The 19,277-nt window shown below is 31.3% G+C and overlaps 2 protein-coding genes across 2 annotated transcripts; both read right to left on the bottom strand.

Moving 5' to 3' along the window:
• Positions 1 to 1,290: 1,290 nt before the first annotated feature.
• On the bottom strand, positions 1,291 to 5,989 carry LOC130945452 (uncharacterized). Its single transcript, XM_057874165.1, has 6 exons — positions 4,842 to 5,989; positions 4,428 to 4,742; positions 3,610 to 3,772; positions 2,570 to 2,733; positions 1,911 to 2,166; positions 1,291 to 1,787 (listed from the first exon to the last, which is right to left on the bottom strand). Exons 1-6 carry the CDS (start codon positions 5,987 to 5,989, stop codon positions 1,683 to 1,685), a joined length of 2,151 nt encoding a protein of 716 aa, XP_057730148.1. The 3' UTR covers positions 1,291 to 1,682.
• Positions 5,990 to 10,008: 4,019 nt separating this feature from the next.
• LOC130946945 (uncharacterized) lies at positions 10,009 to 12,998 on the bottom strand. Its single transcript, XM_057875852.1, has 6 exons — positions 12,720 to 12,998; positions 12,492 to 12,634; positions 12,328 to 12,401; positions 11,206 to 11,338; positions 10,810 to 11,088; positions 10,009 to 10,537 (listed from the first exon to the last, which is right to left on the bottom strand). The coding sequence occupies exons 2-6, from the start codon at positions 12,606 to 12,608 to the stop codon at positions 10,283 to 10,285; spliced, it is 858 nt and encodes a 285-aa protein (XP_057731835.1). The 5' UTR covers positions 12,609 to 12,634; positions 12,720 to 12,998; the 3' UTR covers positions 10,009 to 10,282.
• Between the last annotated feature and the right edge of the window lie 6,279 nt (positions 12,999 to 19,277).

The raw sequence follows: 19,277 nt of genomic DNA, 5'->3' as shown, positions 1-19,277 counted from the left end.
TATATTTTCTATAAATCTATTTTGATATAGTTCTATAATTCTATTCAAATGGAAGGATATCCGTACAAGACAGGTCGATGATTGGGTTTTGATACAAGTTGTTTCATTATTCATTAGTAACAGGATAAGTGTATTGAAAGTAATTTCTGTGTAACAAGGCTAATTAATAATCCAATTAAGTCAAAATATCAATTTTCGTGACATATTTAGCTAAAGTTTTTACATTATGACTTAATCTAACTATTTATTTAATTTTTTTATGCTTCCAGAGCTGCGATGTGATACTAGGAATACGTCAACTAAAAAAGAAGAAAGCAATTTTAAATAAGAAAACATGGTGAGAAATAGGGTGAGTACAAATTGATTTAGTTTGAATTTATAGGAAAATTAGAACCGAATCGATTAAAATATAATTGGTTTAAATTTGTATTTTGTTGTACATGTATTTAATTCAAACCAAATTAATTAAGAATAGATTGGTTTGGTTCGGGTAATTGGGTACTCGATGACTTTGAAATTTATAAAAAAACTAAATTTTTATCTTAAAAATTCAACCAGTATAATAAACATGTAACATCAATAGAAATAATCCAACATGTTAAACACCAAATATATTAAAAACTAAACTCATTAAAAACCAAACATGTTAATGGTGAATATATATATATATATAATTAATATATGGTCGGGTTTGCGAGTTGGTTCGGATTCCACACTCCCAAAACCGATACCTAAATTAATCACTAATAAAGACTAACGTTTTGATTCGGGTTAAATCTTATTACCCCAGTTAGTTCGATTCGGGTTCAAATGGAATGAAAAATAAAAAATTTTATGTGAAAAATAAAAGAGTAATATATAACATTATTTTTTAAATATTTTGTTAAATTTTCAACAAATTTTAATGTCTCAAAATTAAATTCTTATTTTTTATTTTATTAGATAAATTATTCATTTAACAAATTCTACTTAAAAAATTAAAATAAATAAACACTTATTAAAATATAACACATAAAAAAAATAATTTATATATTATTTTAGAAATGATAAAGTAGCATATACCAAAAAAAATAGCAAACGTGCATACATATATATATATATATATAATTGATAGTCAAAATTAAAAGTAAATATATATTACAAAAAAACTTTTAATCTTAGGTACTAACGGTAGCTAGTAACACAAGCAATTGTGCACATCAACTTGGAAATTTGAATCATGATTTGAAGGCAACAAAAAGCATATATGGCAGCAAATTAAAGTGTCAATTATTGAAAAAGAGAGGAGCAAAAGTCGAAACAACATAGTCTCCAGAAACAAAAGGAGAAAATCCAGAAAATGTACATGATCCTAGGAAGCAGCTTCAACAGTAGAGACCATAGCATGAAGCGTACGTACACATCACAGACAACACATAAGACAACATAAGAATAATACAAAGACAAGATAAGATGGACCTGAATCACCCAAAGCACATAGCATCCATCACCCTTCAAAGAAGGGATGAGGGGTAGGCTTGGTAATTCACTTGGCAACATAGCAGACACAAAATACACTAATCAACATAGAAAAACAAGAACAGCAAGAAAGGAGTTCTTCTAATTAGAGGGGAATTATTTGAGAACAACAACATATAATTGTGTCATCACTGCAGATAGGTAAACATGATCATCATCATGGCTCACTTCTTAAGTAGGCTTCCAGAGAATATCCTCTTGCAGTATGGACTAGTGCGCAAGATCTTGTAAGGCCTAACTGCTTCCACCAATGATACATGAAGTGCACCCTATACATATAATTAATCATCACAACATTTCAGTACACCCAATTGAATATTAATGTTAAGAAGAAAGCACCTTTTCTTCATTCTAAATGATTTAAGTCATAAGATGAGTTTGGATAGTCAAACCTTGGTATATGCAAGAGCAGATTGAATGACGTAGTTGGCATAAGGGTCTTGCAATAACTGCTCAAAGTGGGGTGTAGAGAGCAATTCACGGACAATTCTGGACCTGCTATCTGCAACATGCTTGAGGCATTTCTCAACCACATGGCTGCTGAATTTTTGTGTAGACAGGTTCACAAAATTCCCTTTCAGCTGAGACATCAATTTCGTTGAGGCAGTTGGATTCTCTATCTCTATAATATACTGAACAACATAGTTTCTGCCACACATAAAATATACAAACATTTGTCTTTTAAATCATCAAATCACTGTCACTAATATTCGGTGACTAATAGTAATAGAAAACCTAATATACTGTCACTAACATTTGTCTTTTCATGTGGCAAAGCAAAATTGATTGGATTGGAAAAAGACACTTACTTTACAGATTGAAAAATTCCATTAAGCATTTAATGCATGCATGCAAAATTATAGAAGAATAGCGAATGTCTTTTATTAAACACGAAATTGAAAAACCATGGATGTGTTTAAGACAAATAGGCACGGAGAACTATTGAACACGAAACATGTTGCACCATGTATAAAATCATTGGAACAAGTTACCCAAAGGAAAAAAAGAAAAAAAAATAAGGATGCAAGATCAAAGGGTATTATTTATTTACCCAAATGGATCCTGAGCGAGGAGAAGACCATGCTTGCAAATTTCTGCGACCAGCCGCTCACGATGTTTTCCAACGGAATAATCAATGCAACGTTGTAGTACACAGCATCCATGTCGATGAGTAGCTATGTCAACACAAAACTTTACACCAGCTTCAAAAATAAACTGCTACAAAAACAACCATAAAGATGAACAATATAAAAAGCAATTTCGTCAAACATAAAAGTTGTGTTTAAAAATCCTACAAATTTAATATTGATATGTAAAACTAGTGACAATAATGCTGGTACCAAACATGTTGAAGTGGTAAATTAATATTAAATTAAAACAAGTTTGTTTGTATAACTTGCTTGCATGCATCCATGGTTTGAATTCCATGTGAAGTTGTGCCAGGTTGTTGATTTCTATGAAGATTCAAACTGATTGCAATCATCATATGACACTGAATAAAATTGAGATTATATTCGGCGAAACTAAATTATTACATCATCAAATGCTAGGTTTCTGCATTTATGGGAATAATGCACTCCAAAAGCATATATGAGTTATGATTTTGGCATGCATGAGTAAAAGGTTAAAAAAATAATAGTTTTATGATAATATTACCACGGAAACAATGACAAAAGAGTATTGTTATTTATGCTATTTTTTTAATATATATTATAAGCTTTCCTTTAAACATTTTCTAAGAAAATTCTCTTAACCCAAAGACAAAGCTTATGATGATATCAATTTTTTTCCTAAAAATAACATTTTTATTAACACGAGGACAGAAAATCCCTAAAAAACTATTTTCATTACCAATTTTGATGCCATGAATTACTATTATCACTTGAGAATCATTTCAATCAGACTGAATAGTACATTCATTCACAACATTTGCTTGGAGGCTACATAGTCAAATTTAATGTCTCATTCTCATATGAAATCAAACGATATTGAATTAAGTACACAAGAAGAATGCACAAATGTAATGGATAAAATTGATCAACAGTAAACACTTAAAAGAAAAAATTATTAGTATTTTATATATAATAGTACCTCATTATCTTGACAGCTAAGACATTGCAAGCAACGTTGTATGACATGGTTTCCATTGAGATCCTTAATAAGGTCAAGGAAACCTGGTTGAATTGCACCCTTCACCAATGAAATTTGCTTCGCTGAGTTGAGGGTCTCAATCAGCTTCTGCACCACGCGCGTGCTGCCAAAAGTTGCACAATAAATTCACCTCAGTGAACCACAAGAACAAAAACAATGTAGAGTATTTCAGAAAAGTTGGGTTTTTTTTTTCAACTTTTATTACATACATCAAATTTTGAATCATATTGATTCTTCACTACATATACACTTTCTCCATTATTAGATGAGAAGATTGTCCAAATGAATATCAAAGTTTTGGTCTAAAAAAACATTTTTGAACAGCAAACACACCTTACCCCATAGTGTATAGTATAAAAAAGTTGTTACCCAATGCCTTTACAGGACTTGTTAAAGTTTTTCATTAGAAAAAGTTTTGGTGTATAAACTGCTAATAAGTGTTCATTAGATAAAAATTTGAGAACTTTTCTTCATTAGAACAATAATTAACAAGTGTGTTTAGCTAGAAATAGTTATGCATGTTTTTCTACTAATAAGTAGTCTTAGAGCACTGGATTACTAAAGATCATAAAACAACAACTGCATATACTAATTACTAACCAAAAAGCACTTTTAAGAATCCGTAAAATATGAAGTTTTTGATAGAAAAATAAAAACTTTAAGCTTTTAACATATGAAATGCATGAAAACATTTTTTCGACTAAAATGTTGTTAATTAAGTGAGTAATTGGAAGCTAAAAGGTCTAGGTTGTACATACCCGTGGGTATTCAAGGAGATTCGGACAAGCTGGCCTTGTTCTTTAGTGAGCATGAGAACAATTTGCAACCTTTGATCTTCATTGCAAACATCTAGAAGCTTCTGAACAAGGTAGTTACCAAAAGGGTCCATCATGAGCTCCACAACATTCTCAACGATCCCTTCAAAAACCACCCTTACATCCTCAAAGGTGCCTTCTTCAACCATCCTCTGCAAAAACCTGCAACCGTTCTGGTCCTTCGCCATGTTGTACACGTAACCCTGCGCCTCAGCTAGGTTATAGAAATCCAGCATCAATGGCACCGACGATGGATCCCTCACGAAACCGCCATTGTTGTTGTTGGTGTTATTGTTGTTGTTTCCACCACCACCACCACCTTGGCCATTATTATGATGATGATGATTATGATGAAGCTCATCGCATGGAACCTGTCCTTGACTGTGACCCTTCTTGAAACCTCTTACGGAACCACCGTAACCAGTGCTTTCCACGCAGGGTTTTACCATTTCTCTTCCTTGAATAATGACGCTGTTATCGCATCTAAAGGCAGCACGGTCACCACCATTTCTCATCGGAGAAATACACTGAGGAAACTCACCGCTGTTAGCGGCGGCGGCGGCAGCAGCAACTGCCATTGCCGCCATATCCCTGGGCGCATTCGCTGGGAGCCTAGGGTGCATTATCTGAGAGAATCTGAAGGGGTTCTTGACGCCGCCGCCCCATCCATTGGGAGGTTCACACTCGACGCCGAAATGCTGCTGATGAGACCCAACGAAACGGTCACAAACGTAAGGGTTTACGAAAGCCGGTGTTGGCGGCGGCTGCTGCTGCGGCTTCTGCTGCAACTGATGAAGGTTGTTATCGCTTGTAGCCTGTTTCATCATCCTCTGGTCCATGATGTGATGATGGTGATGGTACACATGGTGATCATGATGCTGCGCAGCCATTGGAGAAGCTTCAAAAGCGTAACCTTTGGGAACAAAACCCGGGGTCACCGATACGGGAACCCCAGCAGCGGCGTTGCAGAATGGCGGCGGTGCTGTTTCATCGAAGAAAGGGAGGTTATTGGAATCAATGGAGCATGCGTTGTTGTTGCTGTAAGCCTCCACGACGTCGTATGGGCTTCTGCTTTTCGTGGTTCCGTTTTCGACGATGCTCATTCTTGACAAGTTGTTCGCCAGTGCGTTTCCTCCTCCTCCCAGATCGTCGACCCATTTGTCGGCGCCGAAGGTGGTGTTTGCCACGTGGAATCCCGACGCCTGATCGGTGTCCATCCAGAGACAGTGGTCGCCGCGAAACTGAGCTGGATAAGGAGAACTGCCGACAGGGCCACCGTCGAAACGAGAGGCGGCGGCGTTGTTGTTGTTGTTGGTGGTGAAAGGGGCTCTGTTGGTGAGAGGTGAGCCCACGGCAACGTGGTCGGGGCGAAGATTCATCAATGGCGGCGAGGTGTTATTGGGAACGACACCGAACAAGGAAGATTCATTGTCGTCTCTGCGATTCCTGGTAGTTTCAAGGTTGTTCCTTCTATTGGTGTTGTTGTTGTCCGGGATCCTCAACATTACTGGTTAATGGGAGACAGAGAACAAAAAAAGAAAGAAATTGGGGTATTGAAAACTAGGTTAATGAAAGTGGGATAGAATTAGAAAGGACAATGAAAAATGGAATGTCAGAGTGTCATGGGGATTTGGGAGCAAAGAAAAAGAGAAAGAGAGAGTGGGTAGTGGTGAGAGGATTAATGTGACAGTGACAGAGTAAGAGTGACAGGTTTAAGGGAGTGAGTGTACTGGGTGCTGCTGCTGCTCACGCCCCCAAATTAAAGAGCCACCCACGCTAGGAACAACCACATTTCCTTCTTTTTGTTTTCTCTCTCTCTCTCTCTCTCTCTCAGCTTTGCTTTGGTTGCAGTATTGTGCAAATTGTTGGCCTGATCCGATAAAATTGTGAGAATCCAATCTCGAATTCCTACTTAGGCAGTTGAATACTCTGAATTCGTTGTTCTTTTTATTTATATATTATTTTTTATTTTATTTAAAAAAATATTAAAATCTAACTAAATTTAGGAGCACTTTTTATTTTTTATATTGTGAAGAAGATGGTATTTTACAATCATGTTAAAACATGATATGTTTATTTGAGATGCGGAGAATATAAATCGGACCATCATATTTGTCATTTAAAATATAAATCTGACATTTAAATTTGTGTATATTTTTTTTAAATTTTTAATATACAAATTTAACCTTTAAATTTATATATCTAATATAAATTGAATCTTCAATTAGTCACCCAAAAAAAAATTGAATCTTCAACTTTTTTTTTCTTCTTAACAAATCTGATATCAAATTTCTATAAAAATTTAAAGAAGTCAAATTGAAATTTTTTATTTGCTTTTTTTAAATTTTTAAAAAAATCTTTTCTACAAAACACATCACCATTCTATAATCCTTTGTAACAGATCAAAAGACTTCATTACTAAAAAATGGAGTCAATTTAAAATTTATAATTTACAATTTTTAATGTAACATTTAGAATTTATAATTTGAATTTAAAATTTAAATTAAAAAATTATTTTTAAAAATTTTATTAATGTCAATTAAAAAAATTAATTACTTAACATTATTCTTTTATTTTATTGTTTTAATTTATATATAAATTTTATTATTTAATGACTTTTTTACTTATATACGCACAGAAAATTTATTTATTCCCAAAATGCGCATATGTGAAAATTGTTTTCAAAATGCGCAGCTCCATTTCATACATGGCGGCCACGAAATGGATTTCAACACCATTTCAGGCTAGGTGTCCACGAAATAGGAGCACCATGTCAGGTAGCAGGCACGAAATGGAGATCTCATTTTATGGGTGACAGCAACGAAATGGACAGATCAAATCAAGGGTGATAGACGCGAAATGGATAGACCATTGGTGTGTGTTTGGATTCACCTTGGTGGAGTTCCAATAAAAGTGTGATTTTATAGAATTGATTTTGGGTAGAAGTGAGTTTGTGCCAACATGATTTATGTTTGGCAATTTTTACCAAAATTGATTTTGATAAAATAAATATTGTTTGGATAATATTAATTAAAATCACTTCTAGATAAATAATTAATTAATTACTAAAAAAAATATAATATTAAATTATAATATTATTTTTTTAAGTATATTTGATCTTTTTATATTTTTTTAGTATTTTTTATATAGTATTTTTTTATAGTACTCTATTTTAGTATATTATAATTTTTTTATAAATTTAAAAATAACATATAAAAATTGACAACTTTTAACTATTTTTCTATTAGTTTTTTTATTTGTTGTTAGTTATTATTGATTTTTTTCATAATTTTTTCTAAATAAAAAATACTGAGAATAATTAAATAATTATTCTAATTTTTATGCACTGTTTATTATTTTAATTTTTTATAATATGTATTATTGTTCTTATTAAAAATATAAATTAAATAAAAAATTAATTATAAATAATAATAAAAATATAACAAATAAAAAATTAGAACCTAAAATAATAATAAAAATAATATTATTAAGAGTATTTAAAAAAGTACTAAAATATGTTATTTATATATTTTTTAATTTAATAAATAAATATTAATTTTTATTATAATAATAAAAATTATAATATACTAAAATAGAGTATTATAAAAAAATACTATATAAAAAATATTAAAAAAATAAATATATTTAAAAAATAATATTATAATTTAATATTATATTTTTTTAGTAATTAATTAATTATTTATCTAGAAGTGATTGTAACTAATATTATCCAAATAATATTTATTTTATCAAAATCAATTTTAGTAAAAATTGCCAAACATAAATCATGTTGACACAGACTCACTTCTACCCAAAATCAATTCTATAAAATTATTTTTATTCAAATTCCAATTTGACCAACATGAATCCAAACACACACCAATGGTCTGTCTATTTCGCCTCTGTCGTCCCTGATTTGATTTGTCCATTTCGTTGCTGTCACCCATGAAATGAGATCTCCATTTCGTGCCTGCTGTATCTGACATGGTGCTCTCATTTCGTGGGCACCTAGCCTGAAATGGTGTTGAAATCTATTTCGTGGTCGCCATGTATGAAATGAAGCTGCGTATTTTGAGAACAATTTTCACTTATGCGCATTTTGAGAATAAATGAATTTTCTGTGCATATATAGGTAAAAAAGCCTTATTTAATGATGATGATGAAAGGGATTTTCTGGTAAACATTTCAAATTCAAACCAATCATAAGGGTTCAGCCGACCGATGATAGTCTTTGTTATGTTTATCATAAACACCATAAAAAAAAAAATTAATAACAAAAATTTCTACACATGCCATGTTATGAATTCAGGGGCAATAAAGAATAGTGTAGAATAAAGTTTGAACATAATTCTAATTTTATCCATATATTGAATTTGTTATTAAAATTCAATTCTTTTCTATCAGTAAATTAAAAATAATCCAACTCTAATTTTATTTACAAAATTGTTAAATTATTAATTTTACTTCAATAATAAAGACTTTTTATTTTTATTATATACATATAAAATATAAGTTAATCGAATAAAATTAAAACTTAACACATATTTTACTTGACCTACACTTAAACCCGTTCTACACTTAATTTTACCTGCAGCGAATTAAATTAACAATTTTATCCTACCAGATTGAATAGAATTAGATATTTACAAATACCCGCAGATAAAGTGCATGCTCCCAGCCTTGTTACAGTTCCTCCTAATCATAATAGATTTTGGTTTGATGTTGATTGCGAGTACTGTAGAGGTACATAGAATTAATAGCATTTTAGTTGTCTTTATTTATTTTTTAATAAGCTTCATAAGTGTTGAGTTTTTTTTTTCCTTAAAAAAAAAACTCTTGCAAATATGAAAAACTAAAAAATTTATTAAAAAATATTGAAATTTCTTTAATATTGAAAAAAATCAGCTGACACTTACAGAGAATATTCAATTTCTGGTAATGATGCGTAAATATTACACCCACCAATTTAAAAAGTATTAGAAATAGGAGAATCTTTTGATTTTTGTTTTCTGAAAATTAAAAATTTTTAAAATATTTTAAATTGAAATCAGACATTTTTTATTTTTCAAAAATTTAAAAAATTTAAAAATTAAAATTGAATCATTCCATTTTCAGTTTAAAAAATTAAAATAATTTTTAAATTAAAATCAGACTATCCGAATTCACTTTTTACAAAATAAGAAAGATAAAAATTTAGAATACTGAAATTAAACCTCTAATTTTTTTTCCCCAAAAAGCCCACATATTTTAGTAAAAAAAAAAAAGTATATACATAACAATATAACTCTTTTTTTTTTTTTTTTGCCTCGCTTCAAAGCTACCCTAAGATGACTTTTTCTTTTACCTGACTGCTTTTCAAATTTGAGGATGCAACCTACAATAATCCTCCTTATTCCAGCAACTTCTTGACTTCATCACCCAAATAAATATGGTGATTGGTGTCCTCATTAATATCAGCTATAGTACATGCTTCTACAGACTACACAGCGCCGATTCAAATTTATACAAGTTAATTAATGCAAAATGAATAGCAAAGTACAATGGTACGTTTTAATTAAATCAGGTAAACAGTCCAAACTTCCATTAAACCAAACACGGAGGAAAACACAGGATTATGGACATACAACCAATTAGCAGATGGTCCTTTTCCCAGTCAAAGAAGACATCAAGAAGCCTAAAGACACGAATGACCAAAACCCAGAAAATACATGGTCAAATAATATATAATAACACATCCCCACTAAATTAACAAAACGAAGGACAGTATATGAGAATGACTCTGTTAGGACCCTAACAAATTATACCAATGCAATGCTGCTCTCCCCACCCGGCGGCTTCCGTACGCCCCCAAGGTAGTCTCTAGATTCTACCTTCCCATCGGCAAAGATGTTGCTGCCGCTCATCTCTCGTAGTTTAGCCCCGCTCAGCGATTTCTCGGCAGATGAAGGCGGCACATCCCCCTTGAATATGTCATTTCCCGAAAGCTCTGAGAATTTCTGGTTGTAAATCTTCTTTGCTGTTTTAAGTGGTTCCCCATTAGACTTCCCATCACCCTGTTAGAAACAAAGCCACAACACAAGCAACTTAGATATTTCAGATGCACAAGCAACATGGACTAGCATCTCAAAAAGTCAATTATAATGTCTAGTCTCCATTATTCATTCTATGACACAATTAACCTCAGTTTCCCTTTGTTGTGGAATCACAGCACTAATCATTTTTGCATAGATGAAGTATGATCCATAATTTATTAAAGACATCTAACTAGATTTTGAAAAATATTCCCCCCAAGAATTCAGGTTTAGCAACTTATAGTGGTGCATACATGTGCAGCGGGTTCCCCAATATCTATGCTCCCTTTCAACTCCATTATGCGAGGAGTTATTGGCCGGGGTTTGATTTCTGGTGGTGGAGCAAATATGTCATGACCACTAAGCTCCTTGCACTTGGCATCCGAAAGCTGCTTTTTCAGTTGAGAGTCTTCACTTTCCAGAGTTCCACTTAGCTCCCGCTGCTTGGCCACCTCTGGTAAACTAGTGGGCTTTTTTGGAGAAATAGCTTCCTCCTCACCAAAGGAGATATGACTGATTCCTGCAATTGCTTGCTTCAATTTCCAAAAACAATCACAGTGCTTGTTAGCAGGGGTCCACCGCAATAACGAATCAATATAATTTGTGAAATTCACAAACTATCCATGTTCATATAAAAATTAAAATGATACCTGATACATCCGCAATCCTGTTTTATTTGCAGAAGGGTTGGCACTGCCAGCTTCTGATGCGTCACTTTCCCCTTCACCCACAAAAATTCCACTACCTGTGATCTCCTTCATCTTATACTCTGAACAGGGCTTTCTGGAAAGTCCACATGTAAACAATGTTAGATGCAGCAAAACATAAAGCCACAAACCAAATTGATATGGGATTTCATATATGGGAAAAACAAAGTTCTGTCATCATATTTATTGTGATTAAATCCATTTCTTCACACTAGTTTGCAAATCATATATGCAGCAAGCAGAGCTATAGCAGCACATACACAAAGTATCAATTAAAAGAAATTAGTGAAATAGCCCTTCTTTATTTTGTATCGAAATGGATCTCTGCAACGTCAAATATTTTGGGGGGCTTATCATTGTTTTGCAAGCCCCAGGATTTGGGCCAAATTGGTGGAAAGGATAGTTAAACAAGTGAAGAGATTTCTTCATTCTGAGACAAGACATAATTAGAAGTTACGATGATGTTAGGACCATCATTGATACGGTCCCAATAACAAATAGAGGCGATACTTATTATAGGGCAGGATGGGATTAGAGCAAAGAAGCACAGAATTGAATTTCATATTACTATTTATAACCAACCCCAAAAGTTTTTAACATGAGATTTCCGTACTCTAATGTTAGAATGACATTGATATGACACTGAACTGAAGCATCACATTCCCCTATTTCCTTTCCGAAATGATGAACGAAAAACGAAAGAAAGAAAGAAAAAAGAAAGTAAAGCAGGTGAACACTTGGGAATAAACGTAAATCAGAAGAAAACTAGGAACTATGATTGAAATTTTGAAATGATAGATCCGCTGATCCAAGTAAAACAATTTAAGCAAAAAAGATAAGACCAATTCTCAGACATTCGCTTTCTATTGCGGGGTGCTGGATGTGTGAGTGGACTATGGAGGACTATGGCCTAAAAAAGAAGTAATTATTAATTGACTACATATATAGGAATACAGAAACACAATTTTGGGAAAGTTTTATTCCAGGAATGTTATTAATTAGATAATGATAATAAGTAATAATTTAAACAAAAAAGAAATGGAGAAAATGAGGAGCAGATCTCACCGTTTGTTTAAGGACTCGACCTCCTCATCGGTGACCTGACCCCCAAACACCACCTTGCTGATCCCATCGGACGGCTACAATCATTCCATCACAGAAATAATAATTATTATTATTACTATTATTCCATTAATACCTACTAGAGAGAGAGAGAGAGAGAGAGAAACCTGGTGAGAGCGAAGGGCGGAGGAAGGAGCTGGAGAATCAGCTGGCGGAATCTCGGACCAAACAAGCAGATCTGCCGTTGATGTGTGTGGCTTCCTCACCGGAGTGCTCCTCTCCATTATTCCTATTCTTCTTCTTCTTATTCCTATTCTCCCAATCCACCCAACCAAACACTCATTAGTCTTTACCCAAACAAACAAGAAAGAAATAAGTAAGAAGTAGAGACGTGCCTGTTGGTGATGAGTGAGTGTGTCTTGTTAATGTTAGTACTAATCTCTCTCTCTCTCTCTCTCTCTGCAGTGAGCAAATGACGACGATGACCTTGCTGATCTCGAAGATTCCTTTTCGGAATGAGAGGACACACTCGATTTTATACGATGAGAGAATTGGGGGAAAATAGAGAGAACAGGACCAGTACAAAGTATAAAAGAAAAGAAAGCAGCTACAAGTAGAAGAAGCAGTAGAAGCTACTCTACTTGGTTGTGTTTTAAAAACAAAGCAAACGCCAACAATACCATTCGCTTCGCATATCTCCCTTATTTATTATCCACTCCCCACTCCTCTCTTACCTTACCTCACCCTTTTCCTTTATTCTTTTTTTATTTTATTTAATTCGTTTAATTCTTTTCTTGCCTTTTACTGTCACTCTCTCCCCTAAAATTTTGAATCTTATACCGCCCATATTCGTGTATTTCTGTTTCTAGTTTTTGTATTACCCTTTTCTATTTAAACTTAATTATGGACGGTAACCACGTACCGCCACATGTCGGTTGCTATAGATGAGCACGCCATTACTCCCGGCTCGCTCCTCCCCTTTTACCTTTTTACCCTCCCCTCAAAAACCCTCTTTCCGTTACTCTCCTTCCGTATTATTAAGGCACATTCCTAATGACCATTGTTCTATAGAGCTTGTTGGCAACCCGATATTAGTGGCTAGTGTAGTGGGTTCTACTTCTACACACGAACATTACAGCTGCTACACATTCCTTGTGCTCAGAAATCTCGTGATGTTCATGTGCAAAAAGTCAAGCATTGCCAACTAATTTGTCATACTTTGGGAAATCAATATTCTCTCTTATACACTAGCACAACATAATCTAAGAGGGAAAGAAGCAACAAGCATTAAATCAAGTGAACTTTCTTCCAGAATTAATAGATTGAGCTTTAATTCTATCTTTTTTTTTCTGGTAAGTGAAATTCCCTTTTTTTCTTGGTTATCCTTATGTAATACATATTTGAATGAATCAGAAACCATTCGTGGGACAGAAGCAATAAACAAGAAAAGGTGTCACGTGTGGTGAATGAGCATCTCTTTGCCAAATGCCAACTTGTGTGATTCATGATTAAGACTATATGATCGGTTTTGTGTTATCAAGTGAGAAAGTCGTCCCCTCCTTCACATGCTCATAAGCTAAGGTTTTACTTTTTCAGCCTTTTCTTTTCCTTCTTTGGAAATTCCCGTCCACACTCCCAAATCCCAATCCCACAACTTAAAAAAGTTCCCCCAAAAACACAAATAGAATATAAACGTAAAACATCTACAAATAAGTATTTTTAAGAAACAAGTTAAACCTTCTGTTTATGAAATTTATTTAAATTTATACATTTATTGTCAACAGGTGAATATATACGGTGGGTATAAGGACATTTTGGTCAATCAAGTGCAACGTAGGTTTTGGTTTGAGGAAGTGTAACGGCCTAACGGCATCCAATGTAACGATAGAGTGATCCGTTGGAAAGCAAAATCTTGTAGACGCTAATTACGTTTCAATTTCAAATTTCAAAATATTGTGCACCTCAACTTCAAAAATATTTCTCCTACGTGGTATTTACCTATCAACTTTAGAATTCACTTAACTAGTTAACTGTACATTATTCTTTTTTTTTTTTTATAAGAACTTACTATACATAAGATTGCAATATGAGTTTGTATTCGGTATTCACAGAATGAATCTTCATAACAAGTATTTTTTGGTGGGATAGATTCATATTTAAAACCAGGAAATAAAAATATCTAGATTAATATATTAAATTCCTAATGTTAATATACTTAGATTTTAAATTCTTATGATACAAAAGTTCAAAATTTGAAATAAAAAATAATTTCACCCAAATAGTCTAATATATTAATTATGATAAATTATTAAAATGATATTCGAAAATCTCAAATAAATGACAAATAAATTTTTAGAAGATGATAAAATATTAAAATCTAACAAAAATGACGAACCGCCAAATGAGTCTATTATCGACGACGAAAAATGTTGAGCAACCTAGCACGTCTATATAACATCAATAACTTTAAACATATACCATCCAAAATCCACAACTTAAAATTAATTCGTTATTATTTATTTTTTATTTTGCAGGTTATTATAAACCAACAGTTTTTTGTATTTTTTTTACTTCTAATAATAAAGAATAACGAATTTGAGATTTTGGATTTTTTTTCTTTATAAGATGTGTTGTTATAATTTGAAAATATTGTTTAGGATTCATAATATAAAGATTTAAGAGTTTTATTTAAAATAAAAATTATATAATTAATTAATTATAGATGCAAGATAATGATGAGAGAAGAATTTTTGGGATTTGATTACCATCAAATTTAAATTGGTTTTGGGTATAATTAAATAAAGGTTTAATTACTCTGTTGGTCCCCATAGTTTCGCGAAATTTTTAATTAGGTCCCTATATTTTTTTTCTTTTTAATTGGGTCCCTATACGTTAATTTTTTTTTCAATTTAGTCCCTATTAACGTTAAACGTCAAAAAAATGTTAGTGAATTGTGAAATTACTTGTATACCCTTATGGACCTAATTAAAAAGAAAAAAAGTATAGGGACCTAATTGAAAATTTAGTAAAACTATAAATATTCAATAAAAGATATTCCTATAATCCCTATTCACACTACAAGAAATTACCGGAATAGCGACTGATTTAGTGATTGATTTTTCTTGAAAATCGATTGCTGAACCCTTTAGCCGCTAATTTCTGAACTAAAAATCTAAATTGGTCACTAACTAGATTATTGTTCCTAATTTTATAATTATAGATTTTTACTAATTTCAGATTAACAACTATTAAAACTAAATTTTCATAAATAATTATATTTCTACAAAATATAAAAGAAATTGAGTATAGATTAATTTTTCAAATAAATACCACAACATTTATAATGTCTACATAGAAATATAGAATTTAACGTATTGAAAATTTCTAAATACATTAAATTTATGATCCACAATCTAGACTAAAACATGGTAAAAATAATTCATGAACATAACTATACTCTATTCAATATCTACTTAGACCAAACAATTGTATGTATCTCAACTTGTAAAGTCTGATATAACATTCTAACTGAAAATTTGACTTAAAGATTCTTCACCATAGCAAGGTGCTTCATGCATGCTGTTGTATAAAGTTGAATCAAACTTTTAAGCCCACATAAAGATAGAAGCTCAACTTAGATTCCATACTTATGTTCCAAAAGAACATTCTCAGGGGCGGAGCTACATACTGAGAAAGGGGGGCAACGGCCCCCCCTAATCTTAATTTTTTACATGTAAATTATATGTAAATTTCACTTTAGCCCCTCCCAAAAATTTATTTTAATATTATTTTATTGTGTAAATAACTTTAGCCCCCCTCTAATATTTTTTCTAGCTCCGCCCCTGAACATTCTCTTACTAAGTCTCTAGCAAAAAGAACACCTGCAGCCAAAATATCACTCTCAATTAAAACATAATAGAACAAATCTTGCAGTATGTGAAAAACAAATCTTGAATGACTATGGCCACCCTTTCCATTTAAAAACAAAATAACATAACCACCACCAAGAACTACAAGTGGCATTGATGCAAGCTTATGCACTGTTTCTTCACCAGCAATGGTGTTTGCCATCGTGATTGCTGTTATGCCAAGCAGTGAAGTGGATATTACATGCAAAATTGCTCCAAGTGCAGCTGCATGAAGAAAATGGATTAAGTACAAAATGTAATGCCGAGAATGATGCAGATAATGATGCCATAATAAAACAACTCGATATATTATCTTCTGATGATATCGTATCAACAAACACAACAAACAAGTAAAAAAAAAAGAAAGAAAGAAAGAAAGAAAGGAATGACTAGCACCGAATCAATTATTAAGCTAAGAATTAGACTATGATCCAATAGAATATTATGATGGGAGGTTAATGACTACCACCAAGGTGCAACGATTCATGACACACTCCATGAGCAAACTTTTCTCTTTTTCCCTCTTTCCGGGACATAATTCTAACTCAAATCCTGACACATAATCACATCATTGAATACAAAAAATAACAGAAAGAAAGAAAACATTGAGTAGCAGATGAGCAAGTTATGGGCATAAGCATTTAGCTAGCAGCACTTAAATGCATTACAAATTGGGAACCAAAATTAAAAAGGAAAAAAAAACGAAGATAAACTTATGAAATAAGAAGACTTAAGCAGTGATTATGAAGTACTTTAGCAACGATCTCTCAGACTAAGAAGAAGAAAATGGAAAATTATCAATTAATTTTGTTGAATCATATGCAAATGGTGGGCATGAAAATTGGGTAAGCATGAAAAACATGTACAACACTATGAAATTTGTTTCTGGAAGGGAAATGAGACATACAAGTTGATGAGTCGAGGTGACGGCGAGGCACGGCGCAGCGAGGTGACACGAGGCGAGGCACGGTGAGGGCTTCGACGGGCAAACAACGCAGAAGACCACAAAACAGAGCAACGCAGAACAGAGCAGAACAGAGCAGTGCAGGGAGAAGGATGCGACAGACGGCCAACCACCAAGCCTCCGCCACGGACGACGACGACGACTATGGATGAAGACTACCGACCGATGGAGAAGAAGCGCAGGGCACACGAAAAATATCAGGGATTTTTTTGGTATTTTAAAAAAATAGATGTATGTTCAATTAGCTACTCTAATTAATTCATAAGAATATTCGTTTTTTAAATGGAATATTCCGTTATCTTAAACGTTATATTTACGGTAAGGACTTAATTGAAAAAAAATTTAACATATAGGGACCCAATTAAAAGAAAAAAAAGTATAAGGACCTAATTGAAAATTTTGCGAAACTATAGGGATCAACAGAGTAATTAAACCTTAAATAAAAGAAGATATTTATAAAAAAATTAATTATATCAATTAATTAAAAAAATTATCCATACTCTCTTGTAAATAAAAATGTTATTAAATATACGTTTTTATTTGAAAAAAATATTCTAAAGGACCGTTAGGAAGATTTAATTATTTAAAAGGATCTTTAATACTAAAATTATTAAGAAGAACTAAATTCTTTTATAATATTTAAGAAGACGAACTAAATTTTTTTATAGGAAAATAAATATATCTTTAATTATTTTTTTATTTTTTATAATCTTTATGTTGATAAATTTTATTTTTCTTAAAATTTTAGTAATTTTTATTAATTATTTATTTATTTTTATTTTTGTGATTTTTACCTAACAAAAAAAAAGACAAAAGAACCATAAAAGTAAAAAATAAATAAATAAATAATAAAAATTACTAAAATTTTAGAAAAAAAAATTGTTAATATAAAAATTATAAAAAATAAATAAAAATAATTAATATTTTAATAATTAAATTTCTCTAACAATCTTTTAGAGTAATTTTTTTAAATTAATTAACTAATTAATCTCAAGTGAATATTCATACATATCTATATAGCGTTGAAAATCAAACAACATATATTAAAGATTATAAAAAATAAATAAATAAATAGTTAAGGATATATTTATCTCCTTATAAAAAGATTTCGTTCTTCTTCTTAAATATTATAAAAAATTTTATCATTCTTAATAATTTTGATATTAAAAGTCCTTTTTAATAATTAAATCTTCCTACCAGTCCTTTAAAATAATTTTTCTTTTTTATTTATTATTTAAAATTTTTTAGCTATACAACATTACTCAAAGATAAAATGGACAATATTTGGTCATATTATATATAAAAAAAAAAAGCAACCACCAACTTAGTTATTTATATAAAATATATAATAGAATGTAAAATATATATTAAAAATATGTGAAACAATATATATAATGGGATAAAGTATATTTTTTTGTCTTTAAAATTTGTTAAAAATTGTTAAAATATTTTTAATTTTTATTTTATTTTAATTTTGTCCTAATATTTTTTTGTTTTTCATCAAATATACTTTTGATGGCTATTTTTCAAAAAAATTATGACCAATTTAATAAAAATTTTACAAGAATAATCTTTAACACAAATAAATTAGATATAGTTGTCATATATTATTATTTGATTGGTTTTAAATTTTTTAAAAATTTAGCTACTAATGATATATTTGATACAAATCTAAAATTTATGAAGCAAAATTAAAACAAAATAAAATTTAAAAATATTTTTAAAATTTTTAATAAATTTTAAAAACAAAAAATATATTTTATCTTTTCTAATGTAGTTACTTTTTTTATTTTCACGTAACTTTTTAATGATATTTTTTTAGTAATTACAAAAATTACTTAATTTTGATCTTAGGCATAGACTTTTATTTCTTTGAGAAGAAGATCTTCCCACCTGCCCTAATCAACTTCAAAGTAAGTTGTAACCTAATTTGAGCACTTTCTAATCTACTAGCCTTTTTTTTTAAATAGTTTCAAAAATTTAATTTTAGACATTACATCATATATTCACACATATTATACACTTATACACATATTCAAAAACCGATCGAGATAGTAGAGAGAGGGGATACTTATCCCCAC

This window comes from Arachis stenosperma, chromosome 8 (genome assembly GCF_014773155.1).
Source record: "Arachis stenosperma cultivar V10309 chromosome 8, arast.V10309.gnm1.PFL2, whole genome shotgun sequence".
In the NCBI taxonomy this organism is placed as follows: Eukaryota; Viridiplantae; Streptophyta; class Magnoliopsida; order Fabales; family Fabaceae; genus Arachis; species Arachis stenosperma.
The sequence above is the reverse complement of the archived record's forward strand: the minus strand, read 5'-3'. Positions and strand labels throughout refer to the sequence as shown.

Bases quoted from the DNA above. Each gene is read 5' to 3' on its own strand.
- LOC130945452 (XM_057874165.1), bottom strand. From the start codon at position 5,989: ATGTTGAGGATCCCGGACAACAACAACACCAATAGAAGGAACAACCTT. The intron at 3,773-4,427 runs GTATGTACAACC...AACTTTTGGCAG, and splicing joins ATCTCCTTGAATACCCACGG to CACGCGCGTGGTGCAGAAGC. The intron at 1,788-1,910 runs GTTTGACTATCC...TTATATGTATAG, and splicing joins CTGCTCTTGCATATACCAAG to GGTGCACTTCATGTATCATT.
- LOC130946945 (XM_057875852.1), bottom strand. From the start codon at position 12,608: ATGGAGAGGAGCACTCCGGTGAGGAAGCCACACACATCAACGGCAGAT. The intron at 11,339-12,327 runs GTGAGATCTGCT...TGGACTTTCCAG, and splicing joins GTCGAGTCCTTAAACAAACG to AAAGCCCTGTTCAGAGTATA. The intron at 10,538-10,809 runs GTATGCACCACT...TGTTTCTAACAG, and splicing joins TTGGGGAACCCGCTGCACAT to GGTGATGGGAAGTCTAATGG.